This window comes from Pelobates fuscus, chromosome 9, assembly GCF_036172605.1.
Source record: "Pelobates fuscus isolate aPelFus1 chromosome 9, aPelFus1.pri, whole genome shotgun sequence".
Lineage (NCBI taxonomy): Eukaryota > Metazoa > Chordata > Amphibia > Anura > Pelobatidae > Pelobates > Pelobates fuscus.
Window position 1 is genome coordinate 165,701,826 of NC_086325.1, and position 25,507 is coordinate 165,727,332.

General features: G+C 42.3%; 1 protein-coding gene across 2 annotated transcripts in view; it reads right to left on the reverse strand.

Annotated features, from left to right (window-relative positions):
• The window catches only part of EXD3 (exonuclease 3'-5' domain containing 3), a 159,529-nt gene that overhangs the window by 67,600 nt on the left and 66,422 nt on the right, over positions 1-25,507 (reverse strand). Inside the window, exons 12-19 of one of the 2 annotated variants that reach the window (XM_063432996.1) lie at positions 25,209-25,350; positions 23,817-24,036; positions 23,485-23,591; positions 22,657-22,867; positions 22,110-22,267; positions 20,715-20,870; positions 19,951-20,004; positions 18,134-18,265 (exon numbers count right to left, since the gene is read on the reverse strand). In XM_063432996.1, coding sequence (XP_063289066.1) covers positions 18,134-18,265; positions 19,951-20,004; positions 20,715-20,870; positions 22,110-22,267; positions 22,657-22,867; positions 23,485-23,591; positions 23,817-24,036; positions 25,209-25,350 — 1,180 coding nt within the window. Of the gene's footprint in view, positions 1-18,133; positions 18,266-19,950; positions 20,005-20,714; positions 20,871-22,103; positions 22,268-22,656; positions 22,868-23,484; positions 23,592-23,816; positions 24,037-25,208; positions 25,351-25,507 lie in introns of both variants that reach the window. The other variant, XM_063432995.1, reaches the window with a different exon arrangement.

Consider the following 25,507-nt stretch of genomic DNA (forward strand, 5'->3'; position numbering starts at 1 on the left):
CGGAGAGTTAATCAGGTGAGTAAGCAGATCAAAAGATTGGTAGTACCCCTGAAGGACCCCTCAATGCACAGGTAAGTAGCAAGACCCCAGGCAGTCAAGGCATTAGATGGAGGGATGTAAAGCAAAATAAAAGGTTAAAATAGGTGGCTTTAAACATAAACAAATCTAACAAGTGACAAGAATGCCTCAAAGCTTTAGTGGTTCTTCCATCAGGAGTCTCCTTCACTTAAATTTTCAAGCTGGACAAAAGTGGTGTCCCTCAGGGTTCTGTTTTGGGACTGCTTCTATTTAACATGTTTATAAATGATCTTGCAATGGGCATTGAAAGCCATGCATCAGTGTTTGCAGATGACACAAAACTTTGAAAAGTAATAAAATGTGAGCAGGATATTGCTTTGCTGCAGAGGGATTTGGATAGATTGGGGGACTGGGCACTAAAATGGCAGATGAAATTTAACATAGAGAAATGCAAAGTTATGCACTTCGGGGTTAAGAATGCACAAGCAATTTACACCCTTAATGGTAGTGAACTAGGGATAACCACACATGATAAGGATTTGGGAATTGTTATAGACAACAAATTAGGCAGCAATATGCAATGTCAATCTGCCGTTGCTAAGGCCAGTAAGGTTTTGTCATGTATAAATAGGGGCATAAATTCTCGAGATGAAAATATAATTTTGCCTCTTTATAAATCGCTGGTAAAACCACACCTTGAATATGCTGTGCAATTTTGGGCACCTGTTCTAAAGAAAGATATCATGGCACTAGAAAATGTGCAGAGACGAGCTACAAAATTGATAAAAGGAATGGAGCATTTTAGTTATGAAGAAAGGTTAAAAAATGTAAATCTCTTTAGTTTGGAAAAACGGCGCCTGAGAGGGGATATGATAATATTATACAAATATATTTCGGGGCCAGTACAAACCATTATCTTGAAATCTATTCATAAACAGGGCTATACATAGGACACAAGGTCACACATTTAGGCTGGAAGAAAGGAGATTTCATCTAAGGCAAAGAAAAGGTTTTTTTACAGTAAGAGCAATAAGGATATGGAATTCTCTGCCTGAATAGGTGGTTTTATCAGAGACTATACAGATGTTTAAACTGCAATTGAATAAATACTTACAAAAACATAACATACAGGGGGATATAATTTCTAATTAGTGGGGTAATAGCTGCGTGATCCAAGGAGACATCTGACTGCTATTTTGGGGTCAAGAAGGAATGTTTTCCTAGTTTGTTGCAAAATTGGAAGCGCATCAGACTGGGTTTTTTGCCTTCTTTTGGATCAACAGCAAAAGCATATGTGAGGAAGGCTGAACTTGATGGACGCAAGTCTCTTTTCAGCTATGTAACTATGTAACTATAGTGGCAGAGTAGGTGCCTGCTGTCCAGGTAAGCAGATGCCTACTCTGCCTTAGAGGATATATGCCCCTAACGTGGCCAGCTCATGGGTACCATGTGACCGTTAAAACACAGTGGGTCGATCGCATTCAGCAACCTCTGTACTTCCTCCACTGAGCACATATGGCTTATGTGCCATGGATTCGCCATCAGTGGTGCAGACACATATCGCGGCAGCACTTTCTATTTAACTAAACGGGGACCCACAAAAATGAATGGGACATCCTTGTAGGATATAGGTTTAACCAACGGATTATAAGCACTTTAGTGCTTCTCATTCTGACCCACACTGGGCATTATACACTAAGCCATGAATGTTGGGGAAACAGACTAAGGATTTTCCGTTTCAGACAAAAATAAAAACATAAATAAATTAAAAAAATAATAAAAAATAAATCGCAGAACTAGATCATTTTTCTCAATTGAGCTGTTGTAGCCTAAAACATGTAATTTCGTTGCCAATTATCCATTGATCTCTTGTTTACGGAATAATCCCCAAGGACATTAAAGCCGCCAGTCTGATCTTCACAACACATTTACTCCCAGGCACAAGAACATCGATTTGCCTTTAAGCAGCATTTAAAGAAACATGTAAAATACATTTATTTAAATGGCTGCAGGCAGAAAAATATTCATAAAAAAAGCCAAAAAAACAAAATAGGAAAATAATTTAAAAGAGAAAAACAAAAACAAAAGTGAAATAAAAGCAAGGACTACAAATCCAAGGGGAGGAAGATATTGAATATGGGAAAAACAGAAGCAGAAAGATGATTGAAAGGATAAAAACAGAGGCAGAGAGAAGGGGGGGGAGAAGGGGGGGCGGATGTTTCAGATAACTCTGTATATTTTGTTCAAATAGCCGTTCATGTCTTTGGTAACCTCAGAACCTGCACGCTTCCTGCCGGCCTGTACCGATCCTCCGCTCGCAGAGAATCTCTGTGCACAAAGAGCTGTCGGAACAAGAGAGGCCCAGAGAGGAAATACTTGCAGCGGCTGACGTATTTGTTATTGTGTCTGGACCCGGCTGCTCTCACGGTGCCTGAACCTGGGCCAAGAGCTGCAGAAAGACTAACCTTGACTGGCGATTTTTCCCAGGATCCAGGAGACGGGGGGGGGGGGGGGGGGGGGGGGAGATACTAGCAGCCAAGTGTGTTGAGAAATTAGTGATTAGCAACAACAAAATAACAAGCCTAAAAAGGATCTGCCTGAAAACAAAAATTAAACCCCAAAAAATCAAAATAAAAAATAGGACAGGAGGACACGGCGATAGACAGTTTTTACGCCATTTCATACATATGCTGGTTAACGAAAGCTGACATGTTGAGACAGTCAGTTACGAACACACAGTGCTAGTCACACTAGCAGGAATTAAAAGGTTGATGGATGGTTAGTCTGCTCATGTTATTAGTGGTGGTTATGTGCGTTTTCTCTCAGCTCGGAGTGCATACTGTGGTGTCCTGTAATCAAGGACACTTCTAGAATATGCAGCATGCAGGGCTCTACTGATTTCATTGTAACCCTGCTTATCGCCCAGGAACTCCTCAACTAACACTCAAACCATAATTCACATATTGAGAGAAAGGATCATACAGTCTGCTAAAAACGGGTTCTGATTTTCCACCAACAAGAGTGGAGGACACCCAGAGCTAGAATGTAACCCTTTCCAATAGTCAAAGGATCACCCTCTGCAAATAAAAAAAAATAAAAAAAAAAGATTTAAAATATAAATCTGTTCTCTACAATCCACACAAACACTCTAAAAATCTATTTGTATCAGACACTTGCGTGGTACCTGTATTTAAATCTAGACTATTGTGCCATGAAACGTTTCTTAACCCCTTAAGGACACATGATGTGTGACATGTCATGATTCCCTTTTATTCCAGAAGTTTGGTCCCTAAGGGGTTAATGTGTAGCAGTTTTCCCATATATCCCAACGGGACAACTGCTATTCAGTTCAGTCTGTCTCTTGTAAGAGAATCCAGTTCTTCATTGGATAAATGAAGAAACACCTGTGATATAATTCATAACCCGAATAAATTATTAGTTACCCCCTTAGTGACAATTCTTTGTCAATATGCATTCTTGAATAAAATACTTGCTGCGGCTGCAGTAATTCATAATATAAAGTTATATGTCGTTCCCATCCCATGAACTGGACCCCCAAGCAATGATAGTTACCCTCCTACAGTGCGTTATTAGCCACACAGTACAGTTAAGACAGGCTACAATGACATTTCCAGGGTTTGAAAGTGAATCGATCTCTTGTCCCTTCAGGCAATAGATTTGTACCTTTCTCACCATCAAAACAGGGTCTGATGGACAACTAACCTCTTAATTACCATATCTGTCACCAGGCCCCCTCACAATCACACCTCAGCTGTTCAGGATATCCCTCCAGCTCTTGTCCGTCCCCTCCCAATCTCTAGAAATCTCTAATCTCCCAGTCCTGCAGTGAAGGGTATTCCCACCCGCCCTTGGGAACTCTGATTCCCTCTACTGGGTTGTCTCTCAGCGACTCCCAGGGGAATATGCAGAAATAATGGTGTCCCATGGGGTCAGAGGGCTGACCTCTGGAGAAGTGGGAAAACTTCGGCCAAGTCAGAGAAAGAGAGACGGGTGGGAAAGGGGAGGAGATGGGAGGGAGAGCCGCACAGTAGCCCTATAGACTGGGATTCTTATTACCAACACAATAGCTCTCTGCGCCTTCATGTCAATGGCATGGGAGACGTGCAGCTACAGCCAGCGCATTAAATAAAGCATTAATATGGGAATTAAAGAAACAATCACACTTTACTGCAGCCGGGTTCTATTTTTCCCCCCCCCCAGATTTCACCTCTAACAGCGTAGGTTTCTGTGCATGGAATTGACCATCGCAGGCTGAATGAGGGCTTTGCCTTCTGGGTTACTTATTGGCGATTACGGGAGTATGACACCCGCCTCTCCAGGTCTGAGAGCTTGTTTCATACGAGACTCAGAGGTGACCTCACAGACCACGCAAGTTCCTCACCACAAAAAAAGATAGAAAGGAAAGGAGGGTAAAATGAAATGAAATTTAAAAATAAAAATAATAAAAGGCTAAATATTTTGAATTCACCTTTTACAGACTGCCTGATTATCCCAGGATCTATTTGAAAGCAGATTTTCTGTGTGTTTTTTTCTTTCTATTTATTGCCGGTGATTTTAAACAGTCACTCTATGAGTGGATACATTTTATTTCATGAAAATTAAAGTACCATTTGGGGAAGAATGTTGCAGATTGTTTCAATTTATTCTTCTGAAACAATTCTTGGACCAAACTGTAGAAGTGGAGACACAAGCTCAAACTTCCCACTGGTTTCCATGACTACTGCCACAGTTTTAGAGTTTGAAACAAAGATTTGGCAAATCCAGTCTTGTGGTTTTCCATTGAAGCCGTCGCAGAATCTGTCTTACATAGACAAGTGAAGATTAGGACAGGTAGCTATATGTTCCATATTAAACATAGCTTTCACAGGCATGCTGTCCAGCGCGTCTCTACTGCCCCCTGTTGTATGTTGCATTGTATGTCGCTCAGTACAGAGAACTGAAACCACTGCCACTATCCCTAACACCAATACTATTATTATTTATAAAGTGCCAACAAGTTCTGCAGCGCTGTACAATGGGTGGACTAACAGACACGTATTTGTTACCAGATGAGTTGGACGCACAGGAACAGAGGGATTGAGGGCCCTGCTCAGTGAGTTTACATGTTAGAGGGAGTGGGGTATAGTGACACAGTAACAGAGGGATTGAGGGCCCTGCTCAGTGAGTTTACATGTTAGAGGGAGTGGGGTATAGTGACACAGTAACAGAGGGATTGAGGGCCTGCTCATTGAGTTTACATGTTAGAGGGAGTGGGGTATAGTGACACAGTAACAGAGGGATTGAGGGCCTGCTCATTGAGTTTACATGTTAGAGGGAGTGGGGTATAGTGACACAGTAACAGAGGGATTGAGGGCCTGCTCATTGAGTTTACATGTTAGAGGGAGTGGGGTATAGTGACACAGTAACAGAGGGATTGAGGGCCTGCTCAGTGAGGTTACATGTTAGAGGGAGTGGGGTATAGTGACACAGTAACAGAGGGATTGAGGGCCTGCTCAGTGAGCTTACATGTTAGAGAGAGTGGGGTATAGTGACACAGTAACAGAGGGATTGAGGGCCCTGCTCAGTGAGTTTACATATTAGAGGGAGTGGGGTATAGTGACACAGTAACAGAGGGATTGAGGGCCTGCTCAGTGAGCTTACATGTTAGAGAGAGTGGGGTATAGTGACACAGTAACAGAGGCATTGAGGGCCCTGCTCAGTGAGTTTACATGTTAGAGGGAGTGGGGTATAGTGACACAGTATCAGAGGGATTGAGGGCCCTGCTCAGTGAGTTTACATGTTAGAGAGAGTGGGGTATAGTGACACAGTAACAGAGGGATTGAGGGCCCTGCTCAGTGAGTTTACATGTTAGAGGGAGTGGGGTATAGTGACACAGTAACAGAGGGATTGAGGGCCTGCTCAGTGAGCTTACATGTTAGAGAGAGTGGGGTATAGTGACACAGTAACAGAGGGATTGAGGGCCTGCTCAGTGAGCTTACATGTTAGAGAGAGTGGGGTATAGTGACACAGTAACAGAGGGATTGAGGGCCTGCTCAGTGAGTTTACATGTTAGAGGGAGTGGGGTATAGTGACACAGTAACAGAGGGATTGAGGGCCTGCTCAGTGAGTTTACATGTTAGAGGTAGTGGGGTATAGTGACACAGTAACAGAGGGATTGAGGGCCTGCTCAACGAGTTTACATATTAGAGGGAGTGGGGTATAGTGACACAGTAACAGAGGGATTGAGGGCCTGCTCAGTGATCTTACATGCTAGAGGGAGTGGGGTATAGTGACACAGTATCAGAGGGATTGAGGCCCTGCTCAGTGAGTTTACATGTTAGAGGGAGTGGGGTATAGTGACACAGTAACAGAGGGATTGAGGGCCCTGCTCAGTGAGTTTACATGTTAGAGGGAGTGGGGTATAGTGACACAGGAACAGAGGGATTGAGGGCCTGCTCAGTGAGTTTACATGTTAGAGAGAGTGGGGTATAGTGACAGTAACAGAGGGATTGAGGGTCCTGCTCAGTGAGCTTACATGTTAGAGGGAGTGGGGTATAGTGACACAGTAACAGAGGGATTGAGGGCCTGCTGAGCTTACATGTTAGAGGGAGTGGGGTATAGTGACACAGAAACAGAGGGATTGAGGGCCTGCTCAGTGAGTTTACATGTTAGAGGGATTTGGGTATAGTGACACAGTAACAGAGGCATTGAGGGCCCTGCTCAGTGAGCTTACATGTTAGAGGGAGTGGGGTACAGTGACAGTAACAGAGGGATTGAGGGCCCTGCTCAGTGAGTTTACATATTAGAGGGAGTGGGGTATAGTGACACAGTAACAGAGGGATTGAGGGCCCTGCTCAGTGAGTTTACATGCTAAAGGGAGTGGGGTATAGTGACACAGTAACAGAGGGATTGAGGCCCTGCTCAGTGAGTTTACATGTTAGAGGGAGTGGGGTATAGTGACACAGTAACAGAGGGATTGAGGGCCCTGCTCAGTGAGCTTACATGTTAGAGGGAGTGGGGTATAGTGACACAGTAACAGAGGAATTGAAGGCCCTGCTCAGTGAGCTTACATGTTAGAGGGAGTGGGGTATAGTGACACAGAGGGTAAGGGTAGGGTAGAAAAGTAGGTTGTTTGGATTAGTGGGGGTTTTGTTTTGTTTTTTTGATTACAGTTTCAGGAGAGGAATAAGAGAGTGGAGAGGGAAAGCTGTTGACAGTCTAATTGACATGCTTTCCTTAAGAAGTGGGTTTTCAATGATTTTTTGAAGGAATGGAGACTGGGTGAGCTTCTAACGGAGAAGTGAAGGGAGTTCCACAGGAGCGGTGCAGCTCTAGAGAAGTGTTGGAGGGTATGTATCAGAGGTGGAGTGTGAACAGGGGATATACGTAGGCCTTCGGCACAGTGCAGGGGCCTAGACGAGACATACTTGTATATTAGGGAGGGTAGGTAGCATTATGTAGAGATTTGCAAGCAAGTACCAGCTATAGCAAAGCAGCCAAGGGACAAAGAAGCAGGAATTGTAACTTTATTTTATTTAAGTACATACATAAAAACAATAAAGAGGACCTCTAGTGATTCGGACTGCCTGATCATAGCATACCCCCCATTTGGAATAGGACAACAATTTACACAGCACTTTGCAGAGCATGTAGGGTGTTTTGAGGCTTTGTCTGTTATGTGGATAATGTGAAGGGGAGCATGTAGTGGGAAAGCAGGGGGAGCAGAATCACCAGAGTCTGCCCTAGGTATTTACCAAGTGGAGGAGCAGCGAGAGAGAGAGAGAGAGAGAGAGAGAGAGAAGTTTTATCAAAGGAAAGAGAACTAGATATCTTTAAGTGAGGTATATATATAGGAAACAGCATGATATGGTGATTGAAAGTGTCTCGGTGTATAGGGGGTACACAATAGGTGTAACAGAACTGATAGAATACCGAGTTTTCTCACTCACTTTGTTGCATCAGATTATGTGTGGGCCACAAATCTCTAACGGGTTTACAATACGTCACAAAAATAAAGTTCATCAGCTAGCAGGGGCTTCAGTGAACCTCTCACAAATTACAGGCTTACACGACCAAGCAGGACTGTCTGAAAAGAAATATATGTGAAAAGGCACCTGCTACAAGGAAGTGCCAGACACCGGGCCCCAATGACACTCACGTTCCAAGCACCAGACCTAAAATAGCTTAACAGCCCTGGGAAGGGAGATGCACAGTGGCTTCTGAAACAGACATGGCTGGGTTAGGTGTGAAAGGCAAACGAAGACAGGCTGCCTGAGGGCTCCATTTGGGTGACATTATGAACTGTGATCGTGGCCCCCTGAGGGCAGTGGTTAAGGGTGGGAATACAATGTTTATGTGACATGTAGGTGGTGGAGACGAGAAGTTTCACGAGATGGAAGACTCTGTTCTGTGAATGGATGCAAGGACTGGCCTGCAGCTGTTGCACACATTAGAGGGAAGGACTGTTTAATGTCACACATGGGAACTTCGGCTCTGGCAAACTTTCTATTAAACTTCAGGGATCCTTCAATTCAACTTGCTGGATAGTTGGAGACCTAGACCTCCACCCCCAAAAGCCTTTATAAGAGCCCCGTTCCACACCAAGGGATTAACAAAGAGCCGCAATATATATAAAAACATCCTAAAGTTTATTCAATAAACTGTAGAACTGCAAAGGGTCAAAATGGCCAACTAACAAGTTTATCCTCAATTTCTGGTTAGTGAATAAGCCTGCTATTGCTTAAGACATATGACAAACTTGCTTTTAAAACCGTTTAAGGTTGGGCGCTAATGGTAACTGCTTTCCCTGGGATTTCTGTTTTTTTACGTAATAGATGTGCAAAACATTCACCGTCAATCTTACAACCCATCCCTAGCGATTTGAGGCGTTCTAGACAGAGAGTATCTTTCTTATCTGAAATGGAACCTCCCACAAGCCTACTTTTAACTGGAAAAATGATCAGCTGTGCTCCCAGTGTGGTTACTTTGACCCTAAAATTTTCATCTCACTTTGAATTTCAAACAATTCACACTTTTAAGTAGCAACTAATCTACCCCACTCTCGGGCAGTACATGATACTAGCAAACATTTGTTTCATGAAACTGTCAAAGGGAAACAAAATCCAATATCTGGGGTATATTCCAATCCCAAGTTTAACCATGGTAGAAATGCAAGAAATTCACAGGTGGGTCCCTAACAAGCAAGAGCTGTGATCCAACATCTTGGGACATTCGACTCCAGCACAAAGTGTACAGATTTTTAGGGTGGCAATACAATCAATACTGGAGGGGATAGACGTTTTGGCCATCCTTGTTCTGGGGGTTCACAGGGGACGTTCGATCCCCCATCCGTTCCTCCATGGATGTCACAGAATGCAGAACCATCACTAACAAGCATGGTAACTCTGAGTCCCGTGGAGACAATCCAGCTGCTGAGTTTATGACCTGCAGCTGTGAGACAGCCCTGACACATTCCCTTCCGATCTGGCCCTCCCCGGTGCCTCCATCCCAATTAAACTGTCTCCACAGCATATACTGCCTTACTCCAGGCTGCACTGTACCGGGAAACAGTTTTACTTATTGTAACAAAGGCTTGCAATAAAACCGCTTTGAAGATGGAGAATGTTTGACCTAATTCAGAAAGATCAGATGTAAGCTGGACATTGTGTCGTCACCCCCATGCCAGGATTCTGCAGGTTGTATACATTTGGCATGGTTGACATTGCCCATAATGGAGTTAGGATTTTACTTCTCAGTAACCCATGCGATTAATGCCAACATTTTTCTGTAATCTGTAAACAGGATAAAGACAGCATCACAGTGCATGGCTGATATATGTGGGTTATAGCCCAGGGATAGCACCTAACTCCTGACAGAGCAAGAGGATTAAAACTGAAAGCTTGACATTATAAATCCCAGCATGCGCAGACACTGCCTGATTTGTAGTGGTAGTCAGGACCTTCACTACAAGCCTACTTAGGAATGGGCTATCCAACGCGGTCATCAACGCTCTCACAGTATCAGTCTCTACCATCACCGCTGGAAGGCTGCTCCATGCATCTACAACTCCTTTTTAATTAACTGTCAAACCATCATAAACAGAAAAGGGATCTGTAAAGAATTGCATTTTTCTACCCTTTCCTTCTAAAGTTATAAACAATCCCACAGGAGGGATTCTACCCCAAGCTAGGAGCTACAAGCAGTCCTGTGTACTCTACTGCCATATCTAGCCATGAAGAGGTACTGCACTTTGATCCAGAAAATTGATTTGGGGTTAATTGTCTGAAGCTTCCAATCCAATTACAAACCAGTCACAATGTTGTTATGTATATTAAAAGATGCAGCCAGCATGTGAAATCTGAATACATTGATACGTAAGGGATTAGTGCTATCACGATTAAACACTCCATATCGGTCACTTGTTTAGATCAAAGATAATCCCAGGTTATGTAATGATGGATCGCTCAAAACTGTCTCTCTGGTAATAGAAGACTCAAAGACAGACCGAACTAAGCCAAGAATATAGTAAAACCCTGTGCTGTTTGGATTTAGATTACACCAGCACAGCACACTGAAATAGATAGACCAAGTGAAATTTATAGGATGAGAAAAGAAAAAAAAAAAAAACAGCTGATAATAAATGATATAAAAACCCTCTGATTGGACAGTGCGAGCCATCAATAAACTCATAACGGTCTATTAGTTCTATGCTATCCCTTACTAGGTGGAGCAAAAGGTTTTCCAAGTCTAACTTATAAGGCAGGGAGAAGATTGTTCTCCAATACAGTGTCTCAGTACATGGAGTTTTATCCATGGTTGGCTGAGCTAAATGGGATTGGAAGTCAGAAACATCAGGGGTGCAAAGTTCATCATCACAGGTTTAGAGCTTTTGAGTCCAACCGTTAAGTTTATATTGGTTACAATGAAAGTATTACTACCAATAACAAGCATTGGATGGTCTTTATTAGGGAAGATCTTGCAGTCTGAGCCTCGTTATTCTTGAATACAGAATTTTCTTAATTCATGAAGCGACACATTAAAACGCACATGGTGGTCATCACAATTTAAGGTTTATGGCTTCCAGGGCCCAGGCTGGCCTAGGTTAAACATAAAAAGGTCTCTAACATGGAGGGTAGAAATTGAAGATCAGAGAGGAATAGAGAGTGGTTACCCAATGTGGATGTAAATGAGAGGGCAGTCGTAAAACTGACCATAGGGCAGGAGATGGATTTAGAAACTGGAGGGGTCCAAGTGGGGAGGAGAAGGTTGCTGGAATGTGAAAAGGCCAGGAATTTATAACCTGTATTCATAGAGCAGCTCTTGAGGGCCAACAAAGGAGAGCCGGGGGAGGAGGGTCTATAGTGATTGAATGGTCGGGGTCTTATTATACCACTGGAATGTTCATTTCTATCAGTTCCTAAACTCTGCCTGAGCCGGAACATACCCATAGAATCAGATAAAGAAGTTTCCAGTCACCTCCGGTAATGTGTGGGGGCTTTACACTGAAGAATAGAAGGGGGAGGGAAGTGGGGGTCAGGTAACAACTTAAAAAGCCTTGAAATGTCTAAAGAGGCATTTACGAATTGATTATAAGTTTAGAAGTCAGAGGGGATAGGACAGGACATAACATAAGTGGTTACACAACAAGGGTACATGGAAACCATAACAAGGGGCACGAAGACCACTCTAGTATTTACCACAATCAGAGAAGCAAAATAAGCAAACAGACAGAAAAAGAAGATTTCTGTTTTAATAAAAGAAAAATAGTGTATTTGACCAGAGATGCTACATTTACCATTTGCTAGATTTCAGGTATATCTCAGACTGTTCTGGAGGTTTTAAAACTCAATAATACAGATGTTATTGATCTTGGAAAGATCTTGCCTAGAATCCAATGTGTCGGTAATATTCGACAGATAAAGACAAAAGACGTTGTTTTGGACACTGTGCAGAGTTCTGACACTGCAGAGTTTATCGCTTCACAATTCTCAGGAGTTAGCGGTCATCTGAGCCAGCCGAGCATCATGGGAACTTGGCAGGTTTGTAGCTTCGGGATGGAAATAAGTATTTTCTTAGAATAAAGAGAGATTTCCCTTGTTGTTATAAATGTGCAAACGCAAATTACATTCACACCGATTACACAGATTGAAGATAAAACCATACATTAAAATAATCTGTGGGTAATTCGCTAAAGCAGCACGGAAACCTAAAATGCAGAAACAGGTAAAAATATAGCGGGATTTGCACAATCCTTCAGTTCAGCCATTAGTATTCCATAATGTATGAAAGAATAGTTCAGTTAGCAATTCCTTGTTTAGCACAGGTTTTATTAATTGTGGGGAAATGCAGATCACACCTGGGCTGCTATTCAAAAGGAGAGCAGGGCAACAAAGAGAATACCTGGTCCAATTCTTACATTAGCTGAAACAGTCTGTACAAGCAGCACACCTGGAACAGTCAGGTATACACACAAAAAAAACCTGCCCCAAGGCCAATGATTTGAGTAGTCAGGTACACACAAAGAAAAACCTCCCCTGAGGACACTCATTTGAATTGCAGCTCAATGCACTGAAAGACTTTGACTGAGCTGAGTGTGAAAGGTTATCGGGAGGGGTGGGACATAGGAGGGGGCGAGGTAAAATTTGCATGCTACTGACAAGTCAATGAGAGCTTTTGCATGGGTGGAGGTGAATGAGAAAAGAGCTTATTCATTAACTAATTGGAAGGTAATTAAGCTTTCAGAAGAATTGCACTGGTCTACCATGAACAAGTCTCCGTCACAGTGAAAGTTAAAGCAGTAAGTGCAAGAATCCCACGTGGCCTCGGTTTAATCCTCTATAAAATGATCCATGAACACAAACCACATACCGAAAACATGGCGTCAGTGCAGCGAGCCCGCTTCAATGCAAGCAGAGAGAATGGGTAATGTGGGTGTACGGTCCTGACCCAGCATGCTTTGCAATCTCTCCTGTTTCTAGGTCCTGGTTCTAATTATTACTAACAATTATATATAGCCCCAACATCTTCTGCAGAGCTTTAAAATTATTTACTTGTCAAATACCCCCCCCCCCCCATGACATACACATATTATCTGAGCAGGGCCTCATTCACCTCTTGTCTGCAACGCGCTTAAAATCTACTTTACTCAAAGTCTTTAACCCCTTAAGGACCAAACTTCTGGAATAAAAGGGAATCATGACATGTCACACATGTCATGTGTCCTTAAGGGGTTAAAGTATGGGCCTTATGGCAAATTTGAGTGCAGGAATAGACGGAAGCTGATCACATACAACCACTAGGATTTTCAAGATAAAGCCCTCACTGCTGTATTACACACGTCACATGCGGCTTGTGTTCATGTCCATAGACCTGGTGCGTGCGTGTAAAGACAGGTAAAGTGCATCGGCAGTTATAATTCCAGCTTTGTACAGACCTTACTAAAAGAAGTCTACTGCGGATATAACATTTTTTGATTACGGAGGATTTTTTAAAAGGGCTACTCCAAGCACTATAACCACTTCTTGGAGTTTGTACATGCAGAGTTTAACCCCTCCACCTATGGTGGCTTCATTGGAGCCTTAACAAGTCATGAGCTGGCTAATGGCAATTCTGTGACTATTTTTATTCAGAGAATTGCAATCATTGGCTGAGAACGATCAGCTGATTCTCTCCACCAATGAATGGCCGGCAGGTTCAGCACCCAGATGCAGGTCACCAGCCATAGAGAGTTTAGCGGAGCCCAGATAAGAGGGCAACTTATTGCTAAACTGTTCCCCCATTGCTGGGAAACGGGGCCAGGGTACTCCTGGCATCATAACCACTACAGCAGGCTTGAAGCAACTCAACATTATATTTACTTATCCCAATATTTAATGAATATGCACTTGTTAGGTAGAATGCAGGGCTTGACAAATTTCTTTAGAATCTAGGTGCCAGCTAAAAAAGTTAGGAGTCAGTTTTTTTAAAACTAATTTTCATTTTCAACGAGAAAAATACAATTATAAAGGGACACTATAGACACAATGTAATTGTTCTGGTGTCTATAGCCTGTGCTTGCAGAGCATTCAATGTCAATTTCTGGAAAAGGCAGTGTTTACATTGCTGCCTAGTAACAGTCACTCAGATGGCCACTAGAGAGTCCTTGGTCAGTGTTGCACATTGTGCAGCACCTATGTTCAGTGTCTCCACGCTCTGCATGGAGGTGCTGAATGTTCCCCATAGAAATGCATTGATTCAATTCATCTCTATGAGGATATGCGGATTGGCACATTATTTTGCTGCGCATGCACAATATCCTCTCAGAGAGACGGAAAGGCAGGACCAGGACCTGGAGAAACGGGCACGGTGTTGGAAAAAAGCTGAGTAAAAACACCTCTCTCATGTGATGGGGCGGGGGGCATGTCTTATGTCTCCTCTTCTAACGCACCTTGTGCCCTGACTGTGCCAGGACTGAACTGGATTGCAATGTCATTTACTAAATCTTTAATATATATTTTTAGAAGAAAACAGACAACATGGCAGAAAAAAAAAATAGGCGATTTTCAATGTTTTATTGAATGGTGTCATTTGCAGAGACGCTGTTATAAAGCCCATTCTAGAGCGTTTAGACAGGACAGCAGCCGCAGCACATTCATTCAGTGCAATGTTCTGCTCACACAGGGTTAATTCAAGGTAAAGATATCAGTTCTTGGGAATGCAAATAACATTTATTGACAGATTAAACGTCAGTGAATTGGACGAGAGCCCATCTCCTCTGCAGCCCCTCGCCTGCCTTAAAGTTTTACAGCTGGAGGTTCAGATTTGTATCACTCCCCTCTGGGTTTTCAGTTGTTTTCCATGGTAGCAGAATGGAAAGGAAAATCAGAAAATAATCATTTAAAAACTAGGTGCACATTTGTTCTTTTAACTAGGGGAGTTTAGAACCCCAACTCTGGCTGGCTTCCCTAACCTTCACACCCTGTTGCCTTTCTGAAGATACCAAGATCTTGGCAGGGAAGAGGGGGACAGTTTGTGGGAACGGACCAGAACAGAGCTTGTTTGCGAGGAAGCGGCAGGGTCAGAACTGACAGATTTCACATCAGTGCAACTGCGGGGCAGGGGCTGGACCTGGCACTGGGGTTAGAAAGACGGGGGGGGGGGGGGGGGGGGGAGTGTCAGCATTAAGAAATTTTTTGAATCCATAAAACGCCGGTATGCACGGAAAGCTATTACAACCCACAGTACTATGACAACCATCATCACTACAGCTGATCATAGTCCATGGCTTTCTGCAAAGGAGCAAACACAGGGGAAATCCTAATGACTTGGGCAGGTCACCAAAAAAGCATTGGGTTCAAAGTGCAAATTGTGTAACAGTGATGATTTACAGAACGCCCACATGGTATATACAGACACATTATGGTCAGTTAGAATTCAGGAGCTGCAAACCTTTCTACCATGTCAGGGGGTGATCCAGAATGGGGTTAAAAAAAAAAAAATTAGACAATCATGTTTAACACTCAAAAACAGAACTGAAGCTGGACAACAAGTCAGCAGTTAAAGTTCATGCATAAAAAATAAATTATATACATATACACTGTCTAACTTTAAGGAACACTCCACTGCCCAAATACAAAATAAATAAAATTCACTATTCGTATATATACCCCAAATGAAAACACACATGCCTTTAAATTATGTATTTTTTTCCATTGAGGGTATATCTAAAACCAGCTTGTAAAAGCTACAGATCTCGTGTCTGCTGCTTTTGTAAGCCCTCCCCTTTTAACCCATCCCAGACATTCTGTTGCTGTCCAATCACAGACTTCCCAATGCAGCTTAATGATAAGTCTTTGCAAGGCAGGTAGTAAGCTAACCTAACCAGGAAGTAACAGGACTTGTCTGCTTGAAAGCCAAGGGGTGTAACCAGTATAATGTATAAAAGTGTAAATTTCTGTCGAAATCTACACTTTTTCCAAAATAAAAAATATAGCACACACTCTTCATACAAAGTTTTTCAGCAAGTTAACGTGCTTTAAGAGTCTGGAGTGTCCGTTTGAGAGGGGAGCTGGTGCCCATAGCCACCAATATTGGGACTCCCAAAACCTTATACACGAATATTATACCAAGGCTGCCTGACCACATAGCTCCTCAACAGCGCACAGTTTAACTCACGCACATAGCCACATTACCTAATATGAATGATACCTCATATGCTACAACCCTCGCTAAAAACACCAGAAATAAAATAATGCACCCAAGAAAAAAGAAAAAAATCCATGACACATTACAACCAAGTTCTATACCATAGTATCTGCATATCTTACTCCTTTTCTGTATCACTAAACTAGTGTTATATGAAATATGTTTGGCTTTTGCATAAGCCGTTACAATGCAGATAGATTGTTCTTTCATGGCAAAAATAAAGAACTTAAAAAAAAATAAAAAAAATAGAGGAAAGCTGGTGGTGGTGTGTCGCACCAAAACACGTAACTTGAAAGATGCTCACGTCTACTAGAACACTTAATATGCAAGAAGAATACACAATCAATTTGTGACCATTCTGAAGCAATACTCTTGCTACAGGAAAGACATGTTCAAAATATACACAATTTACAACATCGAGTGTCAGAACACCTGGACAGCTTGCAGACATCCCAATGGTCGTCATGCATCACTGCGATCGGGTTTAAATAAATACAAATACAACCAGAGCAGAGTTCCTTTGCTCTATACAATCTCTTTTATCTTGGGTTTCTCAAAAGGACCCAAACAGAGCAGTTTGGATTACAAACCAGAAAAACGTGTTCTGCAAAATATATTGTGCCGCGAGTGCGTTTCCGTGTGCATGGATTACATGAATTCCTCTCTACAAACCGTGTAAAGGAATGCTTTATAGCTGTGATGGCTAAGGCATGGCAATGCAGCTGCTGTGAAATACATTTCCCATAGTCCTCAGCTACTAGCAGGCTTAGAATTATGGGATAGCTGCGCTCAGTGCTAGAAAAGAAAATAATTAATTGATTACAAAGATCAATTTTTAAATCACCTTTGTGCTGCATTATGCCCCTTCATCAGGGTTGTCAGATCTAGCTTGTTTTCTATAAACGTATCAATCCTGGTGGGCTGTACATGAAAAGTGCAGCCCTACAGTATCTAGCATTAACCCCTTAAGGACCAAACATCTGGAATAAAAGGGAATCATGACATGTCACACATGTCATGTGTCCTTAAGGGGTTAATAGGACACTATAGTCACCAAAACAACTTTAGCTTAATGAAGTAGTTTTGGTGTATAGATCATGCCTCTGCAGTCTCGCTGCTCAATTCTCTGCCATTTGGGAGTTAAATCACTTTGTGTATACAGCCCTAGCCACACCTCCCTGCATGTGACTTGCACAGCCTTCCTAAACACTTCCTGTAAAAAGATTTAATGTTTAAACTTCCTGCACATTTTGTTTAATGTATAATTTCTCATCTCCTGCTCTGTTAATAGCCTGCTAGCCCTTGCAGGAGCTTCCTGTGTGTGAGTAAAGTTTAATTAACTGAGCAGGATATAAAAACATCTAAGACAAGTTAACATCTGATTGAAAATGTAACCTTTTTTCATGCAGTCTGTGTCAGTCACAGCCAGGGGAGGTGTGACTAGGACTGCATAAACAGAAGTGATTTAACTCCTAAATGGCATTGATTTGAGCAGTGAGACTGCAGGAGCATGATCTGTACACCAAAACTGCTTTATTAAACAAAAGTTGTTTTGGTGACTATAGTGTCATTTTAATATGCAGCAGAAAATAAATTATTTCATTAGATATGCACTAATAAAGGCAGTTCTTTTGTGATTCTTAAAGGGTCCCTCGAGGAGGCCACTGGTGTTGTACCATGGTATAGTCAAACCATTTTAAAGCTGACGGACACTTACCTGGATCCCTGGGAGCCTACTCTCCTGATAATGGTTAATGCAGAGGTTTCTACTTCCACTTTAGTGATGCCAAGTAAGTATTATTTGCTGAAATGTAATAATCTAGTTCGATATGTTAGGCGCTCCACTGAAAGCATTAAACCTGCAGAACCAACAAGTAGAGCAGGCTTGGATCCAGAAACAGTTTTAGGCCATAGGATGGACAGCATTTCTTACCTGGCATCGGCTAAAGATGTCTGCCATCGTGATGTGAACGTTGAAATGCTTCAGGACTTTAATGGCCTGTTCTCGGGCCTTCTCTGAACAGTCTACTTGGAAACATTTATTTTCACCAACTTGTGAGCGCAGCTGCATTAAAGAAATATAAACATTACATTTTATTACTTGCTGGCGTTTGGCATTTTAAATACAAATAAAGCTTAAAGGAACACTATAGTCACCTAAATTACTTTAGCTAAATAAAGCAGTTTTAGTGTATAGATCATTCCCCTGCAATTTCACTGCTCAATTCACTGTCATTTAGAAGTTAAATCACTTTGTTTCTGTTTGTGCAGCCCTAACCACACCTCCCCTGGCTATGATTGACAGAGCCTGCATGAAAAAAAAAAAACTGGTTTCACTTTCAAACAGATGTAATTTACCTTAAATAATTGTATCTCAATCTCTAAATTGAACTTTAATCACATACAGGAGGCTCTTGCAGGGTCTAGCAAGCTATTAACATAGCAGGGGATAAGACAATACATACAGACTATTTGTAGGTTTTATAGGCATGGATAGATCTGAAGGTCTAAACATCTTTAAAAGGACCATTATAGTGCCAGGAAAACATACTCCTTTTCCTGGCACTATAGGGTCTCTAGGTCTCCCCCACCCTTAGGGTCCCCCTCCCACCGGGCTGAAGGGGGAGGAACGGGTTAAACACTCTCCTTTTCTCCACCGCCGGGCTCCCTTGGCGGTGGGGACTCTTCGCCTCCTTTCCCCGTCATCGGCTGCATGCAAATGCGCGGCAAGAGCCGTGCGCGCATTCAGCCCGTCCATAGGAACGCATTCTCAATGCTTTCCTATGGATGCTGGCGTCTTCTCACTGTGAAAATCACAGTGAGAAGCGTGGAAGCGCCTCTAGCGGCTGTCAATGAGACAGCCACTAGAGGCGGGGTTAACCCTAATGTAAACACAGCAGTTTCTCTGAAACCTAGCTAAACCTAGCTGGACCTGGCACCCAGACCACTTCATTAAGCTAAAGTGGTCTGGGTGCCTATAGTGGTCCTTTAAGATCAGACAGAGCTAAAAACAAGATACGTATTTACACGTTATCACAATGCACTGTGAGAGAGGCTCAATGAGTTAAATGGGAATTTAGACCACTGGAAAAACATGTTTTTTTAGAAAAATCAACAAAAAACATTGGTTTTAACTTTTTTCTTGAAAACGCCTTACTTTCGCTAAGCTTTTTCTTTTAAATTTATATTAAAGATTTAGCAAATGATGTCATTATCCAGTCCAGAAAAGACAAAGCCCGGGCAAACATGGTAAATGAAGTGGAGAAACAGAAACATCATTTCATTTCTCCTCCTCTCTCTATGCTGACTGCCAGGTGTAAAGGGCGGAGCTTAAAACAATGATTGGCAGACAGCCAAGATGGAGGCGCCCATTTGCAGGATAAAAGTATGGATTTTTACATTTTAGTCTAGTTTTCATGCCTCACAAATATAAGAACACTAGAGTCACCAAGACCACCTCCTTATTTCAGTGAGGTGGCCTGGGTGCAGCGGCGCTGCCCTTTTAAGTTTGCTATTTTTTTTTTTTTTTTTTTATTACATTTTCTTATAAGACACTGCAATTTTCACATTGCAGAATTCAATCCACCTCTAGTGGCGGTCTTCCTGACAACCACTGAAGGCGCTTCCGTTGCACTGAGTAAAATCGTCACGTAATGTGGAATATCAGAAGCAGTTTAAATACAAGTGGTTGTGAGTGTGGGTGGGCTACTGTAGGGGTTAATGCCCTTTGTTCACATTGTTAATACTCACCGAATAATAAGGCTCGCCACATGTCAGAATGTATCGCCCATCTCGCCTGGCGATCTGTTGGATAATAAACACCATCCGTAAAGCTTAGAATGCAATACTGAAAGATTTAAACATTCCATCTCTGCGTGGTAACTAGGTGTGAGCAGGTGAACAGCTTGTCTTTTTGTTCAACTAACCAGTAAAGAGGCACGTGACGCAATCTGGGCACTATAGATTAATATAGTGAGGTAGCCAGAAACGTTTGCCATAAACAGAAGCTGAGTGATTATTAATGTGAAAGTCTTCCATATTGTTAATGTCAAGTTTGATCATGTGGAACCAGTAAATGATGCCCAGGTTGGATGAAACGTTTCCACTTGGCATTATGAATATGGCCAGGATTGGGCCGTCTCTGGGAGGAGCAAACCTTTACTTATGCCTTGTGTTCTTATTCAGAATATTGTGCGACTAACACTGTATTAACCTAGTTAACCAAACTGACATACTTGGATACTCTGTGTATCCTGCTGACGTCTCAATAAAAGAAATGACTGACAAAAATAAACTAACAGAGGAGTATATTGAGCAGTTGCATATAGTTTGTGTTAATTGGATAGAGACATCCCCAACAAAGACACTAGAGACTTTGTGAAGAAACCTTTCTACTCATACTTTGCTCGGATATTTATTTTGCTACACTGGGCATTCCAATTGATGGTCTGGCTCCATCATGGAAGCATCCACCAGCCCCTATCCTCTAACAGTCTGCAGTTATTCTGAATTACCTCAGCAGCTTTCCTGTGTCCATCATTGTTACCCAGGATCAAGGAATCTATCCCCAAACAGCGTAGGTATTTTCCAAGTCCATGCAGCATGTTATCGCAGACAACACTGAATTCACAGGGTGATAGGTGCTCAATGGCGGGAGGTGGTTTCCAATTCTAGGACAATAGATTTCAGGTTACATTTCGTACAGAGTGAGCAGATTCACACATTAAACTGAATTTGGTGGATTCAGACTAGGCAGTGACACGTATTCATCCACACGTAAAAATGTGGTTAATGGCATTTACTGTCAAGTTGTGCCGAGCAACGCTACTCTCCTGGCAGGAAAAGTTGTGCCGAGCAGCAATCAAATCCATAGGAGGGTTTGTGCTGAGCAGCAATCATGCACCTGGAAACCTGGTAACTGCCTTTGGGGTCAAAGGCCGGTTACAGCCAATCAGATCCACAGGATATTTAGGCCCAGTTCTCCTCTTGCTCATTGCCCTGTCGTGGTTTTATCCTTATGGTAATCCGAGAGTGCGTTCCTCATCTTGATTTTCTGGTATTTGACTTTGGCTTTGTTTTGACTTCCCTGATATCTGGTATCCTTGACTTTTGGCTTTCCCTCATCTTTGTGTCTGATTCTGTGTCCCTGACCTTGGCAAGTATTCGGTCTATTCTTAAAGTCCGGCCATTCTAAGGTCTGGTTATACGTTATCCTTAGTCCTAGGTGTGACACAGTACTGCGTGCTGGATCAACTTGTAATCTTGACAGGCAGCTATTGGAAGACACAAGCTTTCCAGTGATGTCATCACCCAGGTAGCAGGAAGTAGAAATATCAATAATTTTACCGCATCAGCGGAGACCGTTCAATTCTAAAAAGATTCATTAGGACAGAAAGTTTACCATTTCCGCTGGGGCTACAAATCGCTAGACAGTCTTTAAAGCAATGTGCAAAGTCTTTCTACTATAAATAAATTGTGCACCAAAAGCAGGATACGACAGAATCGAAATAAAATTCCACCGAATGCTGCAGCCACGCTGCACTCCCTCTGCTGTTCTGTATCAGCTAGCAACCAAAAGAAAAGATATAGAGCGCATTTAATAATAAATGTCCCACCTGTGCAAACCACATTTAATGAGGGACATATTACCTACACATGGTGTAAACACTCAACACAAGATATACATAAACAACGCTATACTTCCAAAAACAAGCAACAAGACACAGTGTCCAAACGTTTCCCGGAGGTGGAGGGAGCTGTATATTTAAAATAAAGTGGAAACATGCCTTCACATTATTCTAGCTCTTGACATGTGTAAAGAATCTGCTCTTTGAAGGATCAGAATTACCCCGGACCCCAAGGTTAAATGTTCTAATCTACTTAGGACTTAACAAGAGACTTACCCGTACCCTTTCATCAGGTTTGGGCAGTTCAATACGTTTGGCATTCCGTTTTGAACCTTTTTTACAGTTTGTAGAGGTTTCCTTGAAATCGGGGGGAAGGAAAAACTTCTTTGGGCACCGGCACAGAGTTTCAAACACCTCCAGCAGACAATAGGCATCAATGGCTAAGACAAGAAAGTAAAGAGTAATACAGATTCTAAAACCCTTCCTATACACTTCAACAGCACTTAAAAAAAATGTCACCTGTACCTAAAGCCCAGCTTCTTTGCCGTCACAAATAAAATATTTTGGCCAGACAGTGATGAAGAATTTTCAATATATTGAGCCACTCCCTGGATGGGACAGACTATTTTCTGCTAGCTTACCCCGCTCCCCCCCTTAATACAGCTCTAGTACCAAAGTGTGCAGAACATGAGCAGTGTTCTGGTGCAGAAGACATAAGGTGCCTACAGGAACTTCAGGTATTTTAGCAAAGACTAAACCCCCTTTAAAGACTAGAATTCAAAGCTGCAGTAATAGTTTTGGGCGACCCCCATCCAACATATATAGTTACCTGCATAAACAATCTGACTCTCCCGAAGGGGGCGCTTTCCCCAGTTTGAGATTTGTTCTGACTTGTCCAGTGGTTTGCCCACTGTGTCCATCACAAGGTGACTTAGACCTTTCTCCAAAGATCGAGGAGACTCTTCATCATCTTCACTTGAGCTCTCAGGATCGGCATTTCGCAACCGTCTTCTTTCGTCCCTAAACCGTGCACGCCGGATCTCAAAAACACAAAGAACATTCTGAGTATTACTGGGTTTTGTGCTCAAAGTAGATTATATACATATTGTATATTCTTTTTTAAAAGGCTAGTCTAAGTACCAAAATCACTTTGTATTTTAGAGCTTAGAGCCTTCCAAGCTCACTCATTGTTGAGTGGCTTATAGCAGCATTGATTTGGGGGGAACAGGGGAACAAAAAAAAAAAAAAAAAAAAAAAAAAAGGTATATAAATCAGCACACCAAAACAGACAGGCACCCATAGCACTTTGCTCCTGGTTGCCTTTTATAATTTTGCACAGTGAGGTAGTCCCTTTACACGGATAGCTGCTACTATTTTATAAGGCGTTTCAATCGTCCTCTGTGGATAAACCATTTGCTGGACAAGGGAGTGAGATGCTCCATTCCCATCTTGAAATTAACTCTGAAGGTCAATTTGTAATGACATTTACATTATTATTCCTTAAAGGGATTGTTTAGGTAAATAAAATGACAGATGGGTTCACAAGTTCTAGTTAAAGCAACTAAACAAAATTGAAGAATGCGTGGTATAACTTTTTGTAACGTGCCCCATTAAAATATTACGATGTAAACAACATAATCTAGCAATGAACCCTTACCTTCCTGTGTATCACATAAAGGTCCACAGTTTGTTTCATCTGGGTTTTTAGCTCTTGGCTTGCATCCTTGGAATCCAGGTACAGGAGATCTCCAAGCATATCGTAACCTAGTGAAGGAAAAAATAGGGCCGGCAGTTATTGTGTATTAAGGTACCACAGACACAATGGCAAATTATCTCTCTCCAGTTGTCATGCCGTTTAATTAACGTTACGTTGTAGTTTCTTTTATACTGTGGCAGTAAAGCATTTGTGGAACAGTAAACCCATTCCCAAAACCATGTACAGCTAGAATAGGATTATATCTATATTTTATAAAGACACAGGATATTTACCCAGCTTTGTCACTCTAGGACAAATAAACAGCTCTTTGATGAAGTCAATAAACTGCCTCCTTCGATCTTCCACATTGTCATGGTCCGTCAGTTTCATGGGCGATAGATCAAGCAGGAAAACCTTGTCTTTCACCGCCAGCTGTACCAGACACACTTGAGGCTTCCCTAGTACACCAAATGAGGGTCTCCACTCCATATCTACCCCAACGACCTGTCCATCCTAAAAATAAAACAAATCAGAGTATTCGGTACAATTCCACCAGGGATTGTCAACAGATTGCTGTATGGCTTTTGTGAAACTACAACACCCATGATGCTTTGCCAAGAATTCACAGGTCAGACAGTCAGATATTGTAGCATTTGACAGCTGGTTGTGTAGAATGCTTGACCATCTGCTGAACACGTGAAATCCACAATAACTTGAAGATTGAGGTGTGACAGCTAGAGGAGAGTTTGGGAGTTTACGTTAAAGCCTGAAAATGACACCACACAATACAGGGGATAAATCAACAACAGTAAACTGCAGGGAAATGGAAGTCAAAATAGTTCAGGCTAAAGTAGCAGAGCAAAAGGACTCTCCGATTCAAATATAATAGAGTTTCAATTCATTACAGTTTTTTTTTCAGGTAATAAAACCTGCATGGTTTGTGAAAACCGCGTGAAGGCGGCCTTTAACCCTTTAAGGACACATGACGTGTGACATGTCATGATTCCCTTTTATTCCAGAAGGTTGGTCCTTAAAGGGTTAAGGTAAATCCAGACAGGCAGGCAGATATTTAGTAGCTAAAACAGTTTTTAGATTTGGAAGGACTGCTATGTTTAAAGGAGTGCAGTAGTGCGGTCACTTTACCCCTGCCAAGTTTAAAGGTGGCTTTAACCTTGCAATGTAGTGTGCTGTCATACTGAAAGCCACTAGAGCGACATCTTCCTCCAGGACAGCAAAACTCTGTCTGGGAATCAAATGTTGCCGATGGCAGCCTTTGATTGGAGCAGCACGACGATGCCAGGTTCCATCCATTGGTTCTCAGTGAGAATCATTGGAGGAGATTGCGGGTGACATTACCCAGTTGCTAAGGTATTTGCTTATATTTGTACCTGTTTGGGCAAAGCTACAATACACTTCATTAAAAATGTTTGTTGGAGCAGCGACTTCACTTATAGTCTATAGCAGGGTTAGGCAACCTTCGGTACTCCAGATAGGACTACGTCTCCCGAAATGCTGGCAAAGCATCAGAGAAGATGTAGTCCACATCCAGGGGGCCGAAGGTTTAAAGAATTTCATTTGCACATACTTCATGCAGTTCTCATAATTAAACACCTCTCAAAAAATTCATCCTGAATTTGATAGCTTGCCACCATGGGCCATTTGTTAACCCCTGTACTCCCAGTTACCTGTAGAAGCACCTCCCTGCAGTGGGACAGCTCCTCCGTGTTTTGCAGACAGTGAATCTTGTCCCTGGGAATGGGAATTTGGTAACAGTCCCTTTCCTGGGTCTGCGTATTGTCAGCGCTATCCTCGTTATCAGTCGTCGGCCTGTGACATTGAGCAGAGATGGTTAATACAGAGGCACAGAGGGAGCAGAGTCATTAATAACCCCTGGGAATCAGGGAAGGTCAGTGACGGGAGGAAGTCCCTGACAAGGGGAAATATCCGACAGGTCGAAAAATGCATCAGATGAAACACAAATAAA